The 22,195-nt window shown below is 45.9% G+C and overlaps 1 protein-coding gene and 1 pseudogene across 2 annotated transcripts; both read right to left on the bottom strand.

The window, feature by feature from the left end:
* Nucleotides 1-9,489, bottom strand: part of LOC103644705 (9-beta-pimara-7,15-diene oxidase-like) — a 51,038-nt pseudogene extending 41,549 nt beyond the window's left edge.
* A 464-nt stretch (nt 9,490-9,953) lies between these two features.
* LOC100274068 (uncharacterized) lies at nt 9,954-21,709 on the bottom strand. 2 transcript variants are annotated; one of them, XM_008669959.4, is made up of 7 exons: nt 16,835-21,709; nt 16,500-16,744; nt 16,275-16,422; nt 12,357-12,543; nt 11,967-12,275; nt 11,186-11,874; nt 9,954-11,057 (listed from the first exon to the last, which is right to left on the bottom strand). In XM_008669959.4, exons 1-7 carry the CDS (start codon nt 21,362-21,364, stop codon nt 10,365-10,367), a joined length of 6,801 nt encoding a protein of 2,266 aa, XP_008668181.1. In that variant the 5' UTR covers nt 21,365-21,709; the 3' UTR covers nt 9,954-10,364. The 2 variants fall into 2 exon arrangements, with proteins under 2 accessions (XP_008668181.1, NP_001335596.1); NM_001348667.1 differs by having other exon boundaries at nt 10,090-11,057; nt 11,967-12,281; nt 16,835-21,674.
* Nucleotides 21,710-22,195: the final 486 nt, after the last annotated feature.

Below are 22,195 nucleotides of genomic sequence, written 5' to 3'. Positions count from 1 at the left end.
TGCAGGAAAAATCTCATACCCAAGAAACCTTAAAGAGATTCTTGAGACGGGCTCAAAACGAGTTCGGCTTAAGGATCAAGAAAATAAGAAGCGACAACGGGACGGAGTTCAAGAATTCACAAATCGAAGGCTTCCTTGAGGAGGAGGGCATCAAGCATGAGTTCTCTTCTCCCTACACGCCACAACAAAATGGTGTAGTGCAGAGGAAGAATAGAACTCTACTGGACATGGCAAGGACCATGCTTGATGAGTACAAGACTTCGGATCGGTTTTGGGCGGAGGCGGTCAACACCGCGTGCTACGCCATCAATCGGTTGTATCTACACCGAATCCTCAAGAAGACATCATACGAACTCCTAACCGGTAAAAAGCCCAATGTTTCATATTTTAGAGTCTTTGGTAGCAAATGCTTTATTCTTGTTAAAAGAGGTAGAAAATCCAAATTTGCTCCTAAGGCTGTAGAAGGCTTTTTACTAGGATATGATTCAAACACAAGGGCATATAGAGTCTTTAACAAGTCCTCTGGACTAGTTGAAGTTTCTTGTGACATTATGTTTGATGAGACTAACGGCTCTCAAGTAGAGCAAGTTGATCTTGATGAGCTAGATGATGAAAAGGCTCCGTGCGTCGTGCTAAGGAACATGTCCATTGGGGATGTGTGTCCTAAGGAATCCGAAGAACCTCCACAAGCACAAGATCAACCATCTTCCTCCATGCAAGCATCTCCACCAGCTCAAGATGAGGATGAAGCTCAAGATGATGAAGGAGAAGATCAAGAAGTTAAGTCACCTCAAGAGGAGAGCAATGATCAAGGGGGAGATGCCCATGATCAAGATGAGGAAGATGAACAAGTTCCAAGACCGCCACACCCAAGAGTCCACCAAGCAATCCAACGAGATCACCCCGTGAACACCATCCTCGGCGATATTCAAAAGGGGGTAACTACTAGATCTCGTGTTGCTCATTTTTGTGAACATTACTCCTTTGTTTCCTCTATTGAGCCACACAAGGTAGAGGAAGCACTTCAAGATTCGGATTGGGTGGTGGCAATGCAAGAGGAGCTCAACAACTTCACAAGGAATGAGGTATGGCATTTAGTTCCATGTCCTAACCAAAATGTTGTAGGAACCAACTGGGTCTTCCGCAACAAGCAAGATGAGCATGGTGTGGTGACAAGGAACAAAGCCCGACTTGTGGCCAAGGGATATTCATAAGTCGAAGGTTTGGATTTCGGTGAAACCTATGCACCCGTAGCTAGGCTAGAATCAATTCGCATTTTACTTGCCTATGCTACTTACCATGGCTTCAAGCTTTATCAAATGGACGTGAAAAGTGCCTTCCTCAATGGACCAATCAAGGAGGAGGTCTATGTTGAGCAACCTCCCGGCTTTGAAGATAGTAAATATCCTAATCATGTGTATAAACTCTCTAAGGCGCTTTATGGGCTCAAGCAAGCCCCAAGAGCATGGTATGAATGCCTAAGAGATTTCCTTATCACTAATGGCTTCAAAGTCGGAAAAGCCGATCCTACTTTATTTACTAAAACACTTGCAAATGATTTGTTTGTATGCCAAATTTATGTTGATGATATTATATTTGGGTCTACTAACGAATCTACATGTGAGGAATTTAGTAGGATCATGACACAAAAATTCGAGATGTCTATGATGGGAGAGTTGAAGTACTTCTTAGGATTTCAAGTGAAGCAACTCCAATAGGGCACCTTCATTAGCCAAACGAAGTATATTCAAGACATTTTAAACAAGTTTGGGATGAAGGATGCCAAGCCCATCAAGACACCCATGGGAACCAATGGGCACCTCGACCTCGACAAGGGAGGTAAATCCATAGATCAAAAGGTATACCGGTCGATGATAGGTTCTTTACTTTATTTATGTGCATCTCGACCGGACATTATGCTTTCCGTATGCATGTGTGCAAGATTCCAAGCCGATCCTAAGGAAGCTCACCTTAGGGCCGTAAAACGAATCTTGAGATATTTAGTTTATACTCCTAAGTTTGGGCTTTGGTACCCTCAGGGATCCACATTTGACTTAATTGGTTATTCGGATGCCGATTGGGCGGGGTGTAAAATTAATAGAAAGAGCACATCGAGGACATGCCAGTTCTTGGGAAGGTCTCTGGTGTCTTGGACTTCAAAGAAGCAAAATTCCGTAGCTCTTTCTACTGCCGAAGCCAAGTATATTGCCACAGGCCATTGTTGCGCACAATTACTTTGGATGAGGCAAACCCTTAGGGACTATGGTTACAAATTAACCAAAGTTCCTCTTCTATGTGATAATGAGAGTGCAATCCGCATGGCGGATAATCCCGTTGAACATAGCCGCACTAAACACATAGCCATTCGGTATCATTTCTTAAGGGATCACCAACAAAAGGGGATATCGAGATTGCATATATTAACACCAAAGAACAATTAGCCGATATCTTTACCAAGCCATTAGATGAACAAACATTTACCAAACTTAGGCATGAGCTAAATATTCTTGATTCTAGGAATTTCTTTTGATGTTTTGCACACATAGCTCATTTCTATACCTTTGATCATATCTCTTTCATGTGCTATGACTAATGTGTTTTCAAGTGCATACTATGCTAAGTCATAGATTGAAAGAAAATTGGAGTCTTCGGCGAAGACAAAGGCTTCCACTCCACTCCATCAAATTACTCACCCTTCGCCGTCGCTCCACGCCGCTCTCCAACTTTGGTATAATCTTCACTCATATTTTGATCGCCAAAGGGGGAGAAATTAGTAATAAGGGCTTATATTTCACTCAAGTATCCTTTTTTGGCGATTCATGCCAAAGGGGGAGAAAGTATTAGCCCAAAGCAAAAAGACCGCACCACCACCAATTTTCAAAAATTTGAGTTAAGAAAAGATTTTTCAATTGATGATTTTTCAATCGGTATCTTATTAGAATTTCAAATTGGTACAACCCCTTTCAAAACTAATATCTAAAACCCTCTTGAACACTAAGAGGGGAATTTGATTGAGGGGGGGAGTTTTGTTTAGTCAAAGGAAAAAGCATTTGAAACAGGGAGAGAAAATTTCAAATCTTGAAAATGCTTCTCAAAATCTTACTCATTTGTTCCTTGACTATTTGCAAAAGAACTTTGAAAAGAATTTGCAAAAACAAAACATGTGGTGCAAGCGTGGTCCAAAATGTTGAAAATGAAAAAGAAATCAATCCACATGCATCTTATGAGAATATATTGGTTTCATTCCAAGTAACCTTTGCACTTACATTATGCAAACTAGTTCAATTATGCACTTCTATATTTACTTTGGTTTGTGTTGGCATCAATCACCAAAAAAAAGGGAGATTGAAAGGGAATTAGGCTTACACCTTTTTCCTAAATGATTTTGGTGGTTGAATTGCCCAACACAAATAATTGGACTAACTAGTTTGCTCTAGATTATGAGTTTTACAGGTGCCAAAGGTTCACAACAAGCCAATAAAAAGACCAAAGATGGGTTCAAACAAAGAGAGCTAAAGACATCCTAAAGGCACCCTGGTCTGGCGCACCGGACTGTCCGGTGTGCCACCAGATAGTGTCCGGTGCATCACCGAACAGTGTCCGGTGCACCAGGGAACTTGACGCTAAACTCGCTACCTTCGGGAAAATGAGAGGCCGCTCCGCTATAATTCACCGGACCGTCCGGTGAAGCACCGAACAGTGTCCGATGTCACACCGGACTGTCCGGTGTGCCAGCGGAGCAACGGCTACTTCGCGCCAACGGTCGACTGCAACCGCATTAAATGAGCTACAGTGCGTGCCAGAGTCAGAGCACGCGCAGAAGGGGCACCGGACAGTCTACAGGACCTGTCCGGTGCACCACCGGATAGCCCAGAGGCCCCACCAGTCAGAGCTCCAACGGTCAGAACCCAACGACCGGCTGACGTGGCTGGCGCACCGGACTGTCCGGTGCGCCATGCGACAGACAGCTTCCCAACGGCCACTTTTGGTGGTTGGGGCTATAAATACCCCAACCACTCCACCATTCATTGCATCCAAGTTTTCCAACTTCCTACACCTTACAAGAGCTATAGCATTCAATACAAGACACACCAAAGAGATCAAATCCTCTCCCAAGTCCATAGTTCATTCCAAATCAAATAGTGACTAGTGAGAGAGTGACTTGTGTTCATTTGAGCTCTTGCGCTTGGATTGCTTCTTTTTTCATTCTTTCTTGTGATCAACTCCATTGTAACCGAGGCAAGAGACACCAATTGTGTGGTGGTCCTTGCGGGGACTTTGTGTCCTGTTTGATTGAGAAGAGAAGCTCACTCGGTCTAAGTGACCGTTTGAGAGAGGGAAAGGGTTGAAAGAGATCCGCTCTTTGTGACCACCTCAACGGGGAGTAGGTTTGCAAGAACCGAACCTCGGTAAAACAAATCCTTGTGTCTCAATCTTTATTTGCTTGCGATTTGTTTTTCACCCTCTCTCTCGGACTCGTTCATATTTCTAACGCTAACCCATCTTGTAGTTGTGCTTAAGTTTATAAATTTCAGATTCGCCATATTCACCCCCCTCTAGGCGACTTTCACCCACCAACTAGCCGTTACCACCACTTTTCTACGCATGAGCGCACCGGACAATCCAGTGCGCCACCGGTGCGCCAACGGTCGACTCTAACGGCTAGTTCTGACAGCTAGTCGTTGGGCTGATGGCACACAGGACAGTCCGGTGCACTGTCCGGTGCGCCACTAAAATTCATTTCTGAAACTGGCGCTCTCGGGTTTCTTAGGGGGAAAACTCTTCGCTAGGGCCAGCTTGGCCCCACCTGGCAGATGGTGCACCGGATAGTCCGGTGCACACCGGACAGTCTGGTGCCCCACAGCCAGAAACCCTATTTTCTTTTATATGCTGTTTTTCAAATCAGTTTCCGTTCTAACTTGAGTGTATGTTCTAGAGTGCCACCTAGCACTATGTGTGAGTGTGAATGTGCACCAACACTACACTAGAACTCTCTTGGTCAAACTACTCATCGACAACCCCTCTTTATAGTACGGCTAAAAGAGAATAAAAGACCTAACTAAATCACGAGTGTCCACATCTCCTTGACACTCGGACTCCGTAGTCCTTCACCTTTTGTTTCGTCGTTTTAGCCGTCGCTTCGAGTTCTTATCTCCGGGATTGTTTTCACCGTTGTAGTACTTCTACCTGTAATGCGACCTAACTTACCATATGTCTCTGCAAAACACATGTTAGTCACATATAACATTACATTGTCATTAATCATTAAAACCAACCAGGGGCCTAGATGCTTTTAGTATGATCATGCTTTTGTGGGTTTTCAATGTTCTGGTCTTTGTAAACTGAAACCATTTCAGCTAGTACAATTATTTTTCAGTTATGTTGCAGTTTGTTTGTGTTACTTCATTACCAATTGTTCTGTTCATTTATATCATGTTTCATCTGCCTATGTTGCATAGAATGGGAAGTGATTGGAACCAGGTGATGTCTCAATATGGAAGCTTCCTTAGCCAGATTGATGAGCAGCCTATGGGAACTCAACATTCTGAATTTCCAGTTGATGGCCACGTCGAGGGCTCAAGGACACCAGCTACACCTAAAAAGCCTACTCAAAGAACAAAGCTAACAAACTTCACTGCTGATGAGGACACTAGGGTTTGCCATGCTTGGCTTGCTGTCAGTTGTGATCCCATTATTAACACAGGGCAGAAACGTCAAGGATTTTGGAGTCGAATTACTGAAGCATACAACTCAAGACGAGGAACATTGCCTAAAAGGTCCACAAAATCTTTGATGAGTAGATGGGATACTATCAAAACACAGTGTTCCACTTTTGCTGGTTACATGATGACAGTCCTCCGACAGAATCCTAGTGGACTCACTGACGTAGACAAGGTACATCTTTACTATGTAACATTATTACATAAGTATTATAGGTATTTACAAATATGTTCCTGCTCTAACCAGTTTTTATCTCCCAGACATCACTTGCAGCCTCTAGGTTTGCAGCTATTGAGAAGAAGCCTTTCCACTTTTTACATTGTTGGGCCATACTTAAGGACCAACCAAAATGGATGGACAACCACATGGGTCAACAAAATCAGCATGGCAACGCTAATCCCACCCATTCTAACACTGTCGATGTGGATGCAGAAGAATCTGTACCAACTAGCTTCACATCGAAGAGGCCACTAGGTCGAGATTCTTCGAAGGAAAAGGCAAAGCGAACTAAATCTATGGACACGTCTTCATCAGATTCTGAGTTCATGACACGGATGGGAGATCTTTCTTTGGAGCGCCTTTCTGTGTACAAAAGAGTTGTTACAACTGAGGAAAAGAAGTTGGAGTCAATGAACAAAAACGAGAGGCAAAAACTGCTCCTAGAAAAGAAGTTGAACCTAGAGAAATTAAGGCTGAAAAGGCAGAAAGGCAGAAACTAAAGGAGGACAAGGAAGAGGAGATCATGATCTTAAGCATGGATCTCAGTAAATGTAACCCTCTTCTCCGCAAGTACTATGAAGCCAAGCAACAAGAGATATTGGCTAGGGTTACTGGGTCAACCTCATCGACCCAGTGATGATCAGTTTATCAATTTGTTTGTTTATCATTTCTGAATGAGGCGTACTCGGACTTCTTTGTGTGAGGTTGTTGTCATCAGACCGAAATCTGGTTTGTACCAGAATGTTTTTAGTACTTGTTTCAACTATTTGTTTTGAACTATTTGTCATGGTTTGTACCAGAATGTTTTTACTATTTGTTTTGAACTATTTGTTTTGAATAACTGTGAGAATGATGTACTTTTTGTTTCAACATTTTTACACATATGTGCATGCATGACAACACTAGTTCATGTTATTGAATTGAAGGAGTAGTTACATGAGACACTAAGACAGGAGACAGTACGACGGACAGTAAAACAAGATAAACTAAGAAACATGACACATAACAGAAATGACACGACTCTGTTGATTGCCTCCTATGCAACTCCTGATCCAAGACGCGCCCAGTGATGGTGGATAAGATCTACCTGAAGCTGAGTATATTTGTTGCGGTCTTTCAGTTGGTTGTACCTTTGATTGACGAACTCGTTGCGCTCTTCCATTGAACCTTGACTTGTGTCAGCCACCACTCTGATGTTTTCAAAAGTTGTGTTCAACGCCAATGGACCTTCGTCTTCTACTATCATGTTGTGCAATATTATGCAAGTTTTCATTATGTCCCCAATGTGTTCAGGACTCCAACCGTAAGCAGGGCCACGTACCACACCCCATCGTTTCTGGAGTACACCGAAAGCTCGTTCAATATATTTTCGAGCAGACTCTTGAATTGTGGCAAAGTGTTGCGTTCTAACGTCGTAGGGATTACGGATTGTCTTTACAAATGCGGGCCAGTCAGGGTATATCCCGTCTGCTAGGTAATATCCCATATTGTACGTGTGACCATTCACAGTGAATGAAATAGGAGGTGTGTCACCGCTCAGATGCCTTTCGAAAAGGTTTGAACGGTGGAGAACGTTTATGTCGTTGCAGCTACCTGGCAGTCCAAAATATGCATGCCATATCCAAAGGTCATACGACGCAACAGCTTCCAAGATTATGGTAGGATGTTTACCGCGCCCTGTAAACATGCCCTTCCATGAACTTGGGCAGTTACGCCACTCCCAATGCATGCAATCAACACTACCAAGCATACCAGGAAACCCACGTGACTCGCCAACTTAGAGGAGGCGTGCGATATCTTCCGCATTGGGTGCACGGAGATAGTACGAACCAAACACGGTTTGGATGGCCGTGCAAAAGTGTTTCAATGCCTCATGAGTCGTGGACTCACCAATGCGTACGTATTCGTCGACGGCATCAGCCGGAATACCGTAAGCAAGGATTCGAACAGCCGCAACAACTTTCTGTAGAGCAGAAAGACCAATCTCACCCGCACAGTTTAGGCGCTGAATAAAGTATGGATCCACTTGTTGCACAACATGAACGAGGCGCTCAAACACATGGCGACGTATACAGAACCTACCATAAAATTAATGTGTCATACTAAGAGTCATGAAGTTATGTACTGGGCAAAATGAATGTGGGCATTTCAAATACCTCCTACGAAATTGAGCATTCGTGTACACAGGTTGCGCTCCAAAGTAGTCCGCTCGGATTCTTGCATCGCCGCTCATGTGATCACGATGAATCCGAACACGCCCTGGAATCGAACCACCATGACGACGCTCGTTGCGTGCATGCCGCCTCCTATTGAGCATGTGCCTCGCTAAATCCAACTCTTCTTCTTCCTCTTCCATTTCTTCCATCAACCTAACAAGAAAATTCGATTCTAAGTAGGGGTTCATTGTTGTCGAGTTTGTACAGGGAAGGTTGAGTGAAGTATGCAAGCCTCACTCGCTATTTATAAAAGAAGTAGGCTTCGGAGACAAGCCATCCGCGTGTCGTGCAGAGGAAGCTAGTCGATGGCTTCTCGAAGAAGAGTTGTGGCTTACGGTAGAATCTTGTCAATTTGAAAACATTTTTTCGTACCGATAAAATACTATGCGACGTTTTATCGACAATAATTGCACACAACATAACAGCCAATGGTACATAATGTTGACAATTCGAAATAATTAATTAAAAAAATTAATAAATACACTTTTTTGCACATCATTTGTATAGCGCGAATTGGGAAGAAAACAAAGAAAACTGAAAAAGAAATGGAAAAAGGGAATCTGTTAACAGTGTAGCTTTAGGAGACGGAATTTAGGAAACGCTGCTGGAGACTGAGAATATATAGAGGGCAGAATCTTTTAGAGTGTTCTGTAAAGGACAGAGAATATTCCTTTAGGGGACGGAATTTAGGGGATGCTGCTGGAGACAGTCTTACAATGATGACTGCCTTGATGTGTGTGATGTTGAACGGGAAGTTGAACTCCTCCTCATCTTTGATTCTAAGCATGGTGCTCAGAATATCGTCGTCTTCCGCCACCTCAGCATCCTTGACCTTCTGCCTCGCCTCTCACGCCTCGATGATCTGGTCCAGCACCTGGTCGAGCTGCTCATGCGCCACCTGCAGGCGGCGTCGCATCCCAGTGGCGATGTCCAGGAACCGCATCGACGGGAAGAGGTCAGAGACGCAGAAACCAGAGCCGCTGCTCAGCACGACCGCCATCGCTGACAGGAATTTCGCCTTGTGCTCGTTGCTGAAGCGGTCTCCGAAGGTCGCCAGCCCAGTGATGTAGTTAGCACAGGAGACCAGCAGGCTGCCGAGGTTGACTGCTGCTGCTGGCTCGCCGCGGGCGCCACATGAACGGCGGCGGATCTCCCTGGCGAGGGACATGGTCTCGCTGTCCCCGATGGGCGCGAGCTGCCTCAGCTTGCGCAGCGCCCTCCGATAGGCCCCGTAGGGAGCAAAGGCGAAGTCGTGGCCGCCGTAGCCGATGATCTCCGTGGCGAGCAGGTACATAGGAAGGTCGGATCCGACGTTGTCGTAGGCGACGCACATGGTTGTTGGCCGCTATGCGCGAGCGAGGATCCCGCATGGTTGTTGGATGGAGGCGGCTGCGCGCATGGCGAGGGCGGTGGCGGGAGCGAGGATGGATGACAGATGAGGCATGCGGGGGCGGATCCGGCGCTAGGCGCGAGCGAGGATGGCATCGCAATCGGACGGTGGAGATGGAGGCGGGGGCATGGTTATGCCAAGTCTACACTATCGTCTTAAGGATTAGTAGAGATAAGATATAGTTTCAAAAGTTTGTTTTTCCAACATAAAGTCTACACTAGTCTATAATCTAAAATTAGGGTTTTATTGTTGAGCAGAACATTTTGTTGTTGGTGCCCTAGATTATGGTCTGGTTCCGCGTTCATCCCAACAAATACCAAACAAACCCTTTGATTCTCGCATCAAGATTTAAGGAATCCTATTTTGCAGTACTAACATAAATTGAGAAAACAGGATAGGGATGCATGTGTTCCGACAAAGTAGCATATGAGGCATTTATTAACATACCCCCCCACGTTACATTTCCTCGCCTGTCCAGACGTTGAGCCAGCCAACAAATAGTAACAATAAACAATAGTAATCCTTACATCACACCAGTGACTTACACGGGCAGCCGATTCCATCGGCTGCAAAATTTATCATGCATGATATGGTATCGCTTCGAATGTCTTTTTGCAGTGCAACAGCACACTCTATTTTCTTCTATGCAACAAAATGAACCAAAAACATACACAACCAGCACCATGCCACAATCACCAAAACAAACCAGAATAGACAGACATGGAGCGAAAATATGTTTCACATGTGTCTGATGCCAAGGATGCTCTGAGCTGTGTACCAGCGTGGAGCAGGCTCAGTGAAGTCAGCACCACCACTCTCTAGCCTGACGAGGCATGGCCACTTGTTGCAGAGGGCTTCGCAACGTAGATCTGCTTCATCCTACCAGTGCCTGAACTCCTGTCGGAACCAGAACCTTGATTCCTACCCTGGTACCCTGATCGTCGCTGCCACTCGTTACCAGTACCAGCCTTCTGAGTCGCACGGGCACGGCGATCCTGATTGTTAACCAGATGCTGGTATTGCGGGTCTGATGATGATGACGAGGACTGATGGGTCTTGGAAGGTATGCTGGTGACCTGGGGGGCGTTCGTGCTGCCAGCCGCCCCTGCTGCAATTCCAGGGTTGACTTTGGATGGGGTCACCCTAACCATGGCTTTGGCACTGGTTGGGACTTCATTGCTGATCAAGCCCGCCTGGCCAAACGAAGGCTGAACAGTTTGGGAGCTTGAGCTGGTTGAGGCTGGCTGTTCGACAAGACCTAACTCATCCCTGTACTGAGAAACGGCTGCATTTGGGAAGGTTTTGTTGCCGTCTGATGGCCCAGCAGAAGCAGAGGACTCCTGAAATCGGTTATTTGTACCAGACTTGTCTATTGGCACGTTATGAACAAACTGTTGTGTGGCTGTACCCTCTACTGGATGCTGCTTAAGTGCAACTGATAATGGAACTGAGTGTAGAGGAGGTACAGGCATATGTGGCCAGCACGTTTGCATCTGTATGTCTGTAGATGTCTGGAAAAATAGCAAACAAATGAAGAAAGCGTTGTATTAGCATAAAAATGCAAGAGTTAATTACACTATTTTTTTTCACTTGCAATCTAACTGTCTTGGCATGTATCTACAACAATTAAAATGCATACCTGGAAAGGAGCAATGTCGAACATGGTCAATGGAGACGGGATTGGCATGATAGAAGTTGGGCGTAGATGTGGAACTGGAGCAGGAACACTAGGAGCGTTTACTTGACCAGACACCATATTTTGGCTGTTTGGATCACTCTGGCTTACACCAACAATAGGTGGCCCTTGACTTTGCTTCCAGTCAGGCTGCTTGTCACCAGGGATATAAGTGGCTCCCATAAAACCAAGTCCCATCTGACCAAATTGACCTACTGGGGCGAAGTGGTTATAGACCACCATATGTGGGGGGGCTTGCACGCCTGGGATTCCTCCCGGAGTGATGAAAGGACCAGCGTACCCAGTTGGAGGGCGGTAGAAAGAGTCTACCCCAGAATGACACTGTGGCCAAGCTCCCAATGGTGCTGAAGGCAATGCATTGCTTCTTTGAGGGTGCTGACCTTGAGAACCAGCAGATTCGTCACTTGGGCCAAATGCAAAAATGTGCCCTCCTAACATCGAGTTCATATCAAAGCAGGAAAAGTGGGATGGCTGTGCACCATGAAACTGAGAAAGCATTGGCCCTGATGCTTGTGGACTGGCTATAGGAGGCCACAAGGACATGGATGGAGTATCAACCGATAAGTCTGCAGGAAGAGCAACTGCGAGTGGCTCTTCTGTGGATGATTGACCAGCTTGACCTGTTCTTGCCCCTGCTTCAGTTTTGTCCATAACACAATAAATATAGCTACATAATCATATAGCAATGTCTTAATTAAAGTAGTTGACAATGCAAAGATCATACCTCCTGATGTTAACCCACTGAGATCCTTGCTTGTAAAGCTCTTGTCTGGAGCCGATGCAGTAGTTGCATCAGCTGGAGATCCCTCATCAGTGCTAATAGCTGCCACAGCCACAGCAGAAGCAGCTGCTTCAGCCTCTGCTTCCGCATCCTCGGTACTCGGACATAATTCCTTGGAATTTGCCTTATCAGGACCACTGTTATCGCTAGGCAAGCCTCGATCGATCTTCATATCAGGCCTAGATGAACCTGGAGCTCCAAGACCACTTGAAACAGTTCGGCTGACTGGGGGTAGCATGGTTGGTGACGTTACTGCCCCTGGTCAATATTGTTATTCATTGTAAGTCAAGTCACAATAAACATCGTATAATACTGATGAAAAGTGCAGCTTACCAAATTGAATCTTCTCTCCAGCCAGAAGGGAGTTAATAGGACTAGCAGATGAAGGCAACACCTTTTCTGTGATTACTGTGGGAGACAAAGCATTGTTGGACTCCAACGAAAAGCCAGGCCCAGCCTGCTGTTCAAATTTAGCTGGTCCCATAGCTTCTTCAAGTTGAGTTTGAGTTAATGGCATGACCTACATGTGAATAAGTTGCAAATAAATAAATATATATATGAAGACTAGAGGATTAAGATAAAAACCATATTTCAGTGGCTAGATGTGAGGGACTAAAAAGTTTCTTCCTGAAAATCCAAATAAAATGTACAATTGCATTCAATAGAAAATGAATGTATAAATAAGTACAATAATTTGAAGGTAGGGACACTCATTAGAATGTACAATAAGAACTACTTAAACTGCATGCTACCAACACAGCAACATGAGCATTTAAAAAGGTCATGTTTAGTTTATGATTGTCGATCTTTTACCTAGATAACTACTTGAAACTGCAATTTCTCAATAGGAGCACATGTCGCACTTCATGTGGACAAACCATAACCTAATTTATCGATCTCCTTACTATCACTACATTGCTATTACTCATACTTGTCTTACTTTTATATACTTCAGGGGCAGCCCTTGTTGGGTTCATCTCTAGCAAAAAACTTTGTTCTGTGCTCACTCTTGGTGCAGGATTTCAAGAATTTTCATCAACATTTTATTTCTTTTTAGATTTTAGAAAAAAACATATAACAACAACAAAGCCTTTTTGTCCCAAGCACGTTGGGGTAGGCTAGAGATGAAACCCCGTATGAAAACCGCAGAGCTCAACCCCCAAAGAAAAGAAAAGGGAGACAAAGGCAAAAGAGAACTGAAAAACGACGAAACGGGGAAACACATAAAAAGAGATAAAACCCACAAGAACCAGCAAGATCTAAAGGGGCACAAGAAAAGGTCAAACGATTAAGGAGGAAAAGCGAAACTACAAATCAGGGTTCTAGCACGTGAATTGCACACTTCCACCCCTTCCTATCCACGGCGAGCTTTTTATCAATATTCCACTCCTTCAGGTCCCTCTTCACAGCCTCTGTCCACGTCAAGGTTGGTCGACCTCTACCTCTCTTCACATTCTCGGGACGCCTAATTATTCCGATATGCACTGGTGCCTCTTCAGATCTTCATTGGATATGTCCAAACCATCTCAAACGATGTTGCATAAGCTTCTCCTCAATTGGCGCCACTCCTACTCTCTCTCGTATATCATCATTCCGGACTCGATCTCTCCTTGTGTGGCCACATATCCAGCGCAACATACGCATCTCTGCCACACTTAGTTGTTGGACATGTCGTCTTTTAGTGGGCCAACATTCTGCTCCATACAACATAGCCGGCCGGATTGCTGTCTTGTAGAATTTGCCTTTTAGTTTGTGTGGCACCCGGGGGTCGCATAAGACACCCGCAGCTTGTCGCCACTTCAACCATCCAGCTTTAATTCTATGACTGACATCCTCATCGATGTCTCCCTCCTTCTGAAGCATTGATCCTAAGTAACGAAAAGTGTCTTTCTTGGGTACCACTTGCCCATCAAGACTAACATCGCCATCCTCATACCCCATGGCACTGAAATCACACTTCATATACTCTGTTTTAGACCTAATAAGCCTAAAACCTTTTGCTTCCAGCGTCTGCCTCCACAATTCCAACTTTTGCGAAACACCACTCCTACTCTCCTCAATAAGTACCACATCATCGACAAAAGCATACACCACGGTATATCTCCTTGTATGTCCCTTGTGACCTCATCTATCACCAAAGCAAAAAGATAAGGGCTCAAAGCCGACCCTTGATGTAGTCCTATGTTAATTGGAAAGTCATCGGTGTCTCCATCACTTGTTCGGACACTTGTCACAACATTAGTGTACATATCTTTGATAAGATTAATGTACTTTGTTGCTACTTTGTGTTTTTCTAAGGCCCACCACATTACACTCCTAGGTACTTTGTCATAAGCCTTCTCCAAGTCTATGAAGACCATATGCAGGTCTTTCTTTTGTTCTCTGAATCTCTCCATAAGTTGTCTGAGTAAGAAAATGGCCTCCATAGTTGATCTCCCAGGCATGAAACCAAACTGATTTTGGGTCACGCTCGTCATCTTTCGCAGGCGGTGTTCAATGACTCTCTCCCATAGCTTCATTGTATGGCTCATGAGCTTAATTCCACGGTAATTAGTACATCTTTGAACATCTCCTTTGTTCTTGAAGATTGGTACTAACGTACTCCGCCGCCACTCGTCGGGCATTCTGTTTGTCCGAATGATGGTGTTGAAAAGCTTAGTCAGCCATACTATCGCTATGTCTCCAAGGCATCTCCATACCTCGATAGGGATACCATCAGGGCCCATCGCCTTTCCTACCTTCATCCTTTTTAGCGCCTCCTTAACTTCATATTCTTGTATCCTTCGTACAAAACCCCTGTTATTGTCATCGAATGGTTCGTCCAATTCTATTGTAGAACTCTCATTCCCTCCATTGAACAATTTGTTGAAGTACTCCTTCCATCTGTTCTTGATCTCTTCATTCTTCACTAATAGTTGGTTTGCTTCATCCTTGATGCATTTGACTTGGTTGACATCCCTTGTCTTCCTTTCACGAATCTTGGCCATCATATAGATATCATTTTCTTCCTGCTTTGTGTCCAACCGTTGATAAAGGTTGTCATAGGCTTGACCCTGGGCTCTACTAACCGCTCGCTTTGCAGACTTCTTCGCTATCCTGTACTTCTCTATGTTGTCTGCACACTTGTCATGATGTAAGCGTTTGTAGCAATCTTTCTTCTCCTTGATAGCCTTTTGGACATCTTCGTTCCACCACCAAGTGTCTTTAACTTCCCTTCTGTTTCCTTGACTCAACCCAAACTCTTCTGAAGCTATCTTTCGGATGCATGTCGCCATCTTCCTCCACATGATATTTGTGTCTCCCTCTTCTGCCCAAGGGCCCTCCTCGATAACTCTCTCCTTGAAAGTTTGGGCCACATCCCCTTTAAGCTTCCACCACTTTGTTCTAGTGACCTTGTTATGCTTAATCCGTTGTAAACGAATCTTAAAACGGAAGTCAGCTACGACAAGCTTATGTTTAGAAAAAAAAAACATAAAACAACAAAAAAGACACTATCGTGATACAGTTCCCATGTAATATGTTGAAATATGGTTATCTAGCATTGTAGTCTTATGTTGTTTGTCACGGGCAAGGTTGGTTCCCAAGCAAACACAGCCTCACCTCGCTAGTCTAAGCAAGCTTACCTTGCCAGCACAGGCAAGACGAATTTGCTCGCCTGCAGAAGCAAGCAAAAAGCTCGCTAGCTCAGATCCCAAGGAAGCCTGACCCAGCAATCCCTGACTTCTGATGAACCAGGCTGTACAATACTCAGCCAGGCAACCAAATGTACCCACAATAACAATATTGCTGTCTAATTCCTCTTCTGGTGTTCGGATTAATAATTTGTACAAATTCAGAAGAAAACAGCAATCGAATTATCAATTATGCAAGTACAGTAGGCATAATAACTGTTTAACTTTGCATAATTTGTTGGATAGCGAGGTTATCTGGTTTGCATCCATGAAAAAAAATGTAAATGCTCGACCTGCAGGGGTTAAGACAGTCCCCGAGTGCTGTATTAAGAAGACCTTCTCACGAGCACAGGTAAAAAAACCCAAACCCCTGCCCCCCCAATTCACAGCGGCACTGTAGCCCATGTAATATGTACATACAGCAGGATGGATTGGGAGTGAATATATGTGGAATTCATTCTCACAAGAAAAAATCTACAACCAAAGATCAAGAATGAAAAATATGGATGCAACGATAACAGAATATAGGTTTGCTGCCATTGGAACACAAACAAACTTGAGAAAAAAAAAAGCAATCTACCTGTTGGTTTATTTGTGAATTATCCCAGGAAACCATGTTAAATGGAGTACTAATAGATGGCCCTTTATTGTCGCCATCAGATAAGCCACTCACAAGCTTTGCAGGACTCGAGGTGACCAAGTCAGAGGATGCCTGGATCTGGATAGGCCTGTAAAAGCAGTTGTGAGTGACCCTCGAGCATAGCCTTAATTGATTCAAGAACTTAAGCATAATTAATCTACATACTGATTGGCAAAGCAGTTTGTATGAGTTTCTGCATTGGTTGAGGGTGGCCCTATGAGGTTCATGGAGGCTGTATCACCCATCAATGGAATTGAAGATTCAGCATAGTCAACAATTCTTCCTTCTACTGTGATGGCGGAACCAGAAGAAACTTTCTTTGTAACTTCTCCACTAGAAGGAGCTGCTCGCTTATTCACACTAGGACCAACTGAGCTTTGTAGGGAAATACTATGCTGTTTGCGGGGAGCCTGATACAACCAACATAAAAGCATTAATTAATTGAAATAAGGCAAAAAAAAGATAAAAGTTTAAGCAAATCAAACATGACAGATTGGCACCTTTGCCATCCTTATTTTGGATCTGTTTTCTTTCTCCCTCTGCTCTCTCCTGACACTCATGATCTGCCTTTTGGATCTTACTTCAATGAAGCCATCTGCATCAACAGGGACCTCAATGCCTTGCTGCTTCACAACACGGACAGCTCCAGCTTGCAATGAGGTAGTATCTCCATCAGGAACAGCACCCGTTCTAGACTTCTTGTTCCCACCATGAGATCTCTCATAAGGGACATTGTGTGTACTTCTAAACGAGAGACTCTGATCACTTGCTCCATTTATCCTAGATGCCTTGCTCATATCAAGTTCCCTTCTATTAGTATTTCTCGCTGGAATATCTCTTGTTCCATTGGAGCTTGTTATCTCATCTTGTTCACCATGGCAAAATGATTCAGAAGTTTCATTTTGATTCTTCTCGATGTTTTCCCGAACTCTAAACTCAGTTCGTCTTACATTCCTACGAGCCCTTCTCTGGAATCCTCCTTTGGAATCCTTATGAGAAGGCTCAACAATTGAGCCAGTAGATCTCATGTTAATGTCTTTAACAGCATATCCATATCTCCTCCCCCTTCTATCAGAGACAACACCAAGAGCCTTTGGATCACCCATGGCTCTCCCCTCCAAACCATATTGAGAAGATTCTACATTGTTGGACGTAGGCCTGTAATTCCTCTTCAAAGAGAGACCTTGATTCCTCCCACTTGGAGTTGTACCCTCAGCAAACTCTCTGTCCACTTGACTACTAAATCCGTCCACACCAGCCATCTGATTGTTTGCAGGAGCATTGAGATACTGGGAATTTGAATTGTCCATGCCAAGGGGAACCTTGGTTGTAGGTGCTGCTGATTTGTTGATAAAGGTGGATGAGCTTGCCTGAGCTGGGATGTTCTGGTTTGTACCTCCATCCATTAGCTCAGGTAGAACACTGGACACATTCTGATTCAATGTATGTTGAGCTGATATGGAAGAATGTGCAGGGCGGGTGGCCTGAGAAGGCAGCGATCGAACACTCGGAGCGATAGGACGTACATACCTCAACTGGCCAAATTGATACAAAGGGGTTGTTGAAGGGTGCATATGAGGCAGGGATGGGTTAAACTGATTGTGGAGATGGATTGGCATCTGTATGGAACCAATTTGAATGGCTGGAACCGGAGTTGGTATTAGAGGAGGACCTGTAAACAAACCAAACTGGAGGCTGACAGGTACTTCATTCTGCCCAACTACTGTTGAAGCTGACGAAAAAATAGGACCCACAGAAGATGCCTGAGGTAACTGGGAACTTGAAGCAGGTGTCCTTGAGCTATTGGATGGCTCCCCATTACTGTCTTCTGTCAGGCCATTTACACCATCAAGAGTCAATGCCTGCAGTGCTTTCTCTGCTTCAGTAACAGGATCAGAATGGACAACTGAACCACTGACATTCTCTTGCTCTGCAACTCCTGAGTTTAGATGTACTCCAACTGTCCTTTCCGTGCTCCTCACAGAAGCTAATTCAAGTTGACTATTCGGTGGAATTTCAACCTGCACGCCCTCATCAAACCCAAGTATAACTGGTTCCAGTTCTACGGGTGTATCCTGCCCCTCTAAGAACTCATCATCCAAGTCTATGTTCTCATCATCAGCTTCATTCATTTCATCTTCCTGGTAGCTATCATTGTCTTCATCATATTCATCCTGTTTTCGCCTATCATCATTGTTTACACTTGACCATTCATCCTCCTCCAAGTGGGGCACTCCTGAGGCAGCAATTCTGCTTGTATTGTCTGCATCTACAGTCAGAGCTGCATGATGGTTGTCAGAGAGCGCCGTATGTTCACCATCAGCAGAAGTCGGTAACACAGGAGAATCACCAGATACGTCCATCTCATCATGTGAAACATGTGGAGGTGAGCTAGGAGGGCTTGAAACAGAAAGAGAAGATTGTGAACCCAATACAGGGCTTTTTCTGTCCACAATTTGTTGCTCATTGACAGAAATGTGGTCAGATCGTATCCCATGCTGGCGAGATGCCTCTTGGTATACACTTCCGTACTGACCCTGCATAATCTGCACATCATCTCTACCAGAACACTCTCTGTTCCCACCATCCACAAAAGATGAATTGAAACGTTGTGCTGAAGCACCAATTGAACTTCTGTGCACAGAGGTCACAATTGGGGGTGGGGGAACACGTGGTTGCCTCATAGAGTAGCGTGGTCTGGTAAAAGAAGACAATTCATTAACATCAGGACTCTGAAACATCCTATCTCCTTGTTGAGCATTGAGGCTTCCATGAGAACTACTAGGCAGCCAAGCTGTATCTCCAAACCTGTCGCTGTTAAAAAACTCATTATCAAATTCAGATTGTTTGCTGAAACGGTCAATCTCCCTAGGCGCATCCCATCGTGGAACCTTTTCATGATGGAAATCTTCAAGTGCCCATGAAGAATCAGTTGTTCGGCCTGTTGAAGATTGCCTAACCGAAACACTCCCAAATCCATCATTAAGATCCTTCTTGGGGAAATTTCCCCTCTTTGAAGCAAAAGGGTCATGCTGTGGCCTATGATGCACATTCTCTTGTTCTGGAAATGCAGGCCTTGAACTATAGTGTGCAGTTTCTCTATCAATAAATGAAGGGCGTCCATCTGTAAGAGTGCGCACCCTTGGAACTGTCTCACTGAACCTGTTAATACTAGAGGATTCCAATGGTGTTGAGGTATTGATGCGCTCATTCATTTTGTCAATATCCTTTCTGTCACCAAAGTTAGCAGAGTGTGACAGGTCTCTGTCCTTGACATCTCCAGGAATAAATTCATCATTGACAGCTCTTGTGCTGTCAATGTTTGTTTTTGCTTCCCTTTTAGCAATTCTTGCCTCCAATTCTAAGAGCTTCTGATGTGCTGCCTCCCTGCGCCGCTCCTCCTCCATAGCGATCCTCTTTCTTTCCTCTTCCCTTGCGATTCTCTGCTCTTCAGCCCTTCTAGCAGCTTCTAGCCTCTCTTGCTCAGCTTGCCAAGCTGCCTGCTTTGCCTGCTCCTCCGCCAGCCGTTGCCTCTCCTCCTCTTCTCGTATCATCCTCTCCTGTTCCTCTTCTTGCTTCCGAGCAACTTCTCTGGCCCTTTCCTGTTCTTCCATTACCCGTTGTCTCTCCTGCTCCTGTACCCTCAAGATCCTATCAAGCTCTGCCTCAAACGACTCCCTTGCTGGGTCATGAAAATCAGCTGGTTTAGCTGCTTCTTTTTTCTTCTTTATTGCAGTCAAGTTAACGGCAGAAATGCTGTCAAAACCACTATCATCTATTAAAGGCTTTGCAGGGGAACCAGTCAGCCGCTTCTCCCTGCCAAATTTTGCCACTGGATCATTATTTAAAGGCCCTTTATTACCACCAAAGGGCTGCACTTTGGAACCAACATTATTCTGGAAAGAATTCAACCTAGGCCAATTATTTGAACTGTCGCCGTAACGCTCGCTAGCAGCTTCCACCCCATTCTGTCCATAGGCACTCATAGGAGGCTCCTTACCATTACTCCACACATCCTTGGATCCACTGGCAGCTATGTTTTCTCGGTATGATTGCCCACTGCTTCCTCTGCCACCACTGTAAGGTCGACCATCTGTTCGCTCCCTGTCGTGTTGGTTTGACACGGGAGATCGCCACAGCCTGTCCTGCCCACCTTCTTTATTTGTTGCAGCCACATCTCTCCCAAACATCTCCTTTTTGAAGGGATCCCTCATCGATACATAAAGGTCGCGCCCTGGAAGCATGGCCTCAGTCCTGCCAAATCCCCTCTCCCTGCTGTCCCGCTCTGGAAGGCTCAGCCCTGTGTCACGCTCGTCATCAGCCCAGTCAGAATCATACCTAAGCCGGACCATCGGAAGCGGCCCCAGATCAGGCTTCTGCACCCTCTCAGCGGAAGTGCGGCCACCAGGTCCCAAGCTGACACCAGAGGCCAGCGTCTCAGTGGTCCGCGAGGTTGTCACCTGTGGCCGCATCCCAAGAGATCCTGGTCGCGCCTCTGGCGTGACGACCCGGACCCCATCAGCATCCTTCTGCCGCTGCGCAGGCTGCGGGGGTGTTGGCGGGGCAACAGCTGCTTTCAAGGACGGGAAGTCCTCCCCACGCAAGACGCCGGCTTTCTCCGCAAACCCATATGACGGTGGCCTGGGGACGCCGCCAGGAAGCGCTGCGGAGCCGGGAGGCTTCTCGGACGCCGAGGCGGGCTTGGTCCAGCCAGCAGCAGGCCCGCCGGATCGAGGCGGGGCCGAGGCGACCCCGCCCCCCGCAGCGGCCGCCGAGCCGTCAAATCTCTCGTGCTCCTTGCGGAGCGACGGTAGATTGAGAGGCGGCGGGACGGAGAGCTTGGGCGCTTGCGGCTTGGCAAGGGAGGAGGCTCCGCGCGGACGAGAGAGCACCACCATACCGCCGCCGGCTGAGGAACCGGCGCCGGCAGGGCGGGAGGGACGGCCGCCGCCGCCATGGTGTGATGAGGGAGCGGACTGGCCGTAGGATCGGTTGAGGTTGACGGAGACAAACTTTCCGGGGTGCGACATCGGCGGCCGGCGAGGCGCATGAAACCCTAACCCACGAGCTCGTAGGCGAAGCCCGTTGCGAGGGGGCTCTCACGCGCGGGGCGGGCCCCCCGGAGGACCGGAAGAGGCGGGTATGAGGCGTCGCGCCCTCGCCGCCGGCCGACGAGGAGGCGGCGGCGGGGGTGTGGGGGAGGGGATGGGAAGGTTGGTGGTGTCGGGTCGGTGTACGGGAAGGGGGAGGGCTGCCCTAGCTAGGCGTGGTGAGATGGAGGGTGACGGCGATGGCGTCGATGGGCGGGGAGGCTGCGCGGCGGCACGAATCTTCAGGCGGGCGCTGGTATTGTCGCGTCGGCTGTGCCCGCTGGTGCGGCGTGGGCTGTTGCTGGGGCCCGTTGTTCAATTGAGTCGGTTGTTCGCTCGTTAATTTTATTTTGCACTATACCATAAAATGTATTTTACATAAGGGAACGTATCTGGTGCTCAAAGGGGTACGGTGCTCATGTGCACATTTTAAATCTGATGCATCCATTTCGCATCTAACAGTAGCACCAATTTTGTGAAGCACCCCTTCCACCTTCCTCCCCTGGTGGGAGGGGTTCTTCGTAAAATTAGCTGGTGCTGTTGAATACAAGATGGATGCACCAGATTTAAAATGTGCACATGAGCACCATACCCCTTTGAGCACCAGATACGTTCCCTTTACATAAATATATGCATGATCTGCTGAACACAGTCTTACACCTAACCTATTTAAGGTGTTATGGCTAGTAAAATTTAGTAGGTGATTAAAACTAACGACTGAATTTAGGTGGTGTTTGATTCACGAAATGTAAAGTAAAGGGTAATGGTAAT

Source organism: Zea mays, chromosome 1, assembly GCF_902167145.1.
Source record: "Zea mays cultivar B73 chromosome 1, Zm-B73-REFERENCE-NAM-5.0, whole genome shotgun sequence".
Classification (NCBI taxonomy): Eukaryota; Viridiplantae; Streptophyta; class Magnoliopsida; order Poales; family Poaceae; genus Zea; species Zea mays.
This window is presented reverse-complemented; position numbering and strand designations above follow the sequence as displayed.

Excerpts from the sequence above, each read along its gene's own strand:
- LOC100274068 (NM_001348667.1), bottom strand. The coding sequence starts at position 21,364 with ATGTCGCACCCCGGAAAGTTTGTCTCCGTCAACCTCAACCGATCCTAC. Across the intron at positions 16,745-16,834 it reads CCAAAATAAGGATGGCAAAG|GCTCCCCGCAAACAGCATAG; the intron begins GTGCCAATCTGT and ends TGGTTGTATCAG. Across the intron at positions 11,058-11,185 it reads TCGACATTGCTCCTTTCCAG|ACATCTACAGACATACAGAT; the intron begins GTATGCATTTTA and ends CTATTTTTCCAG.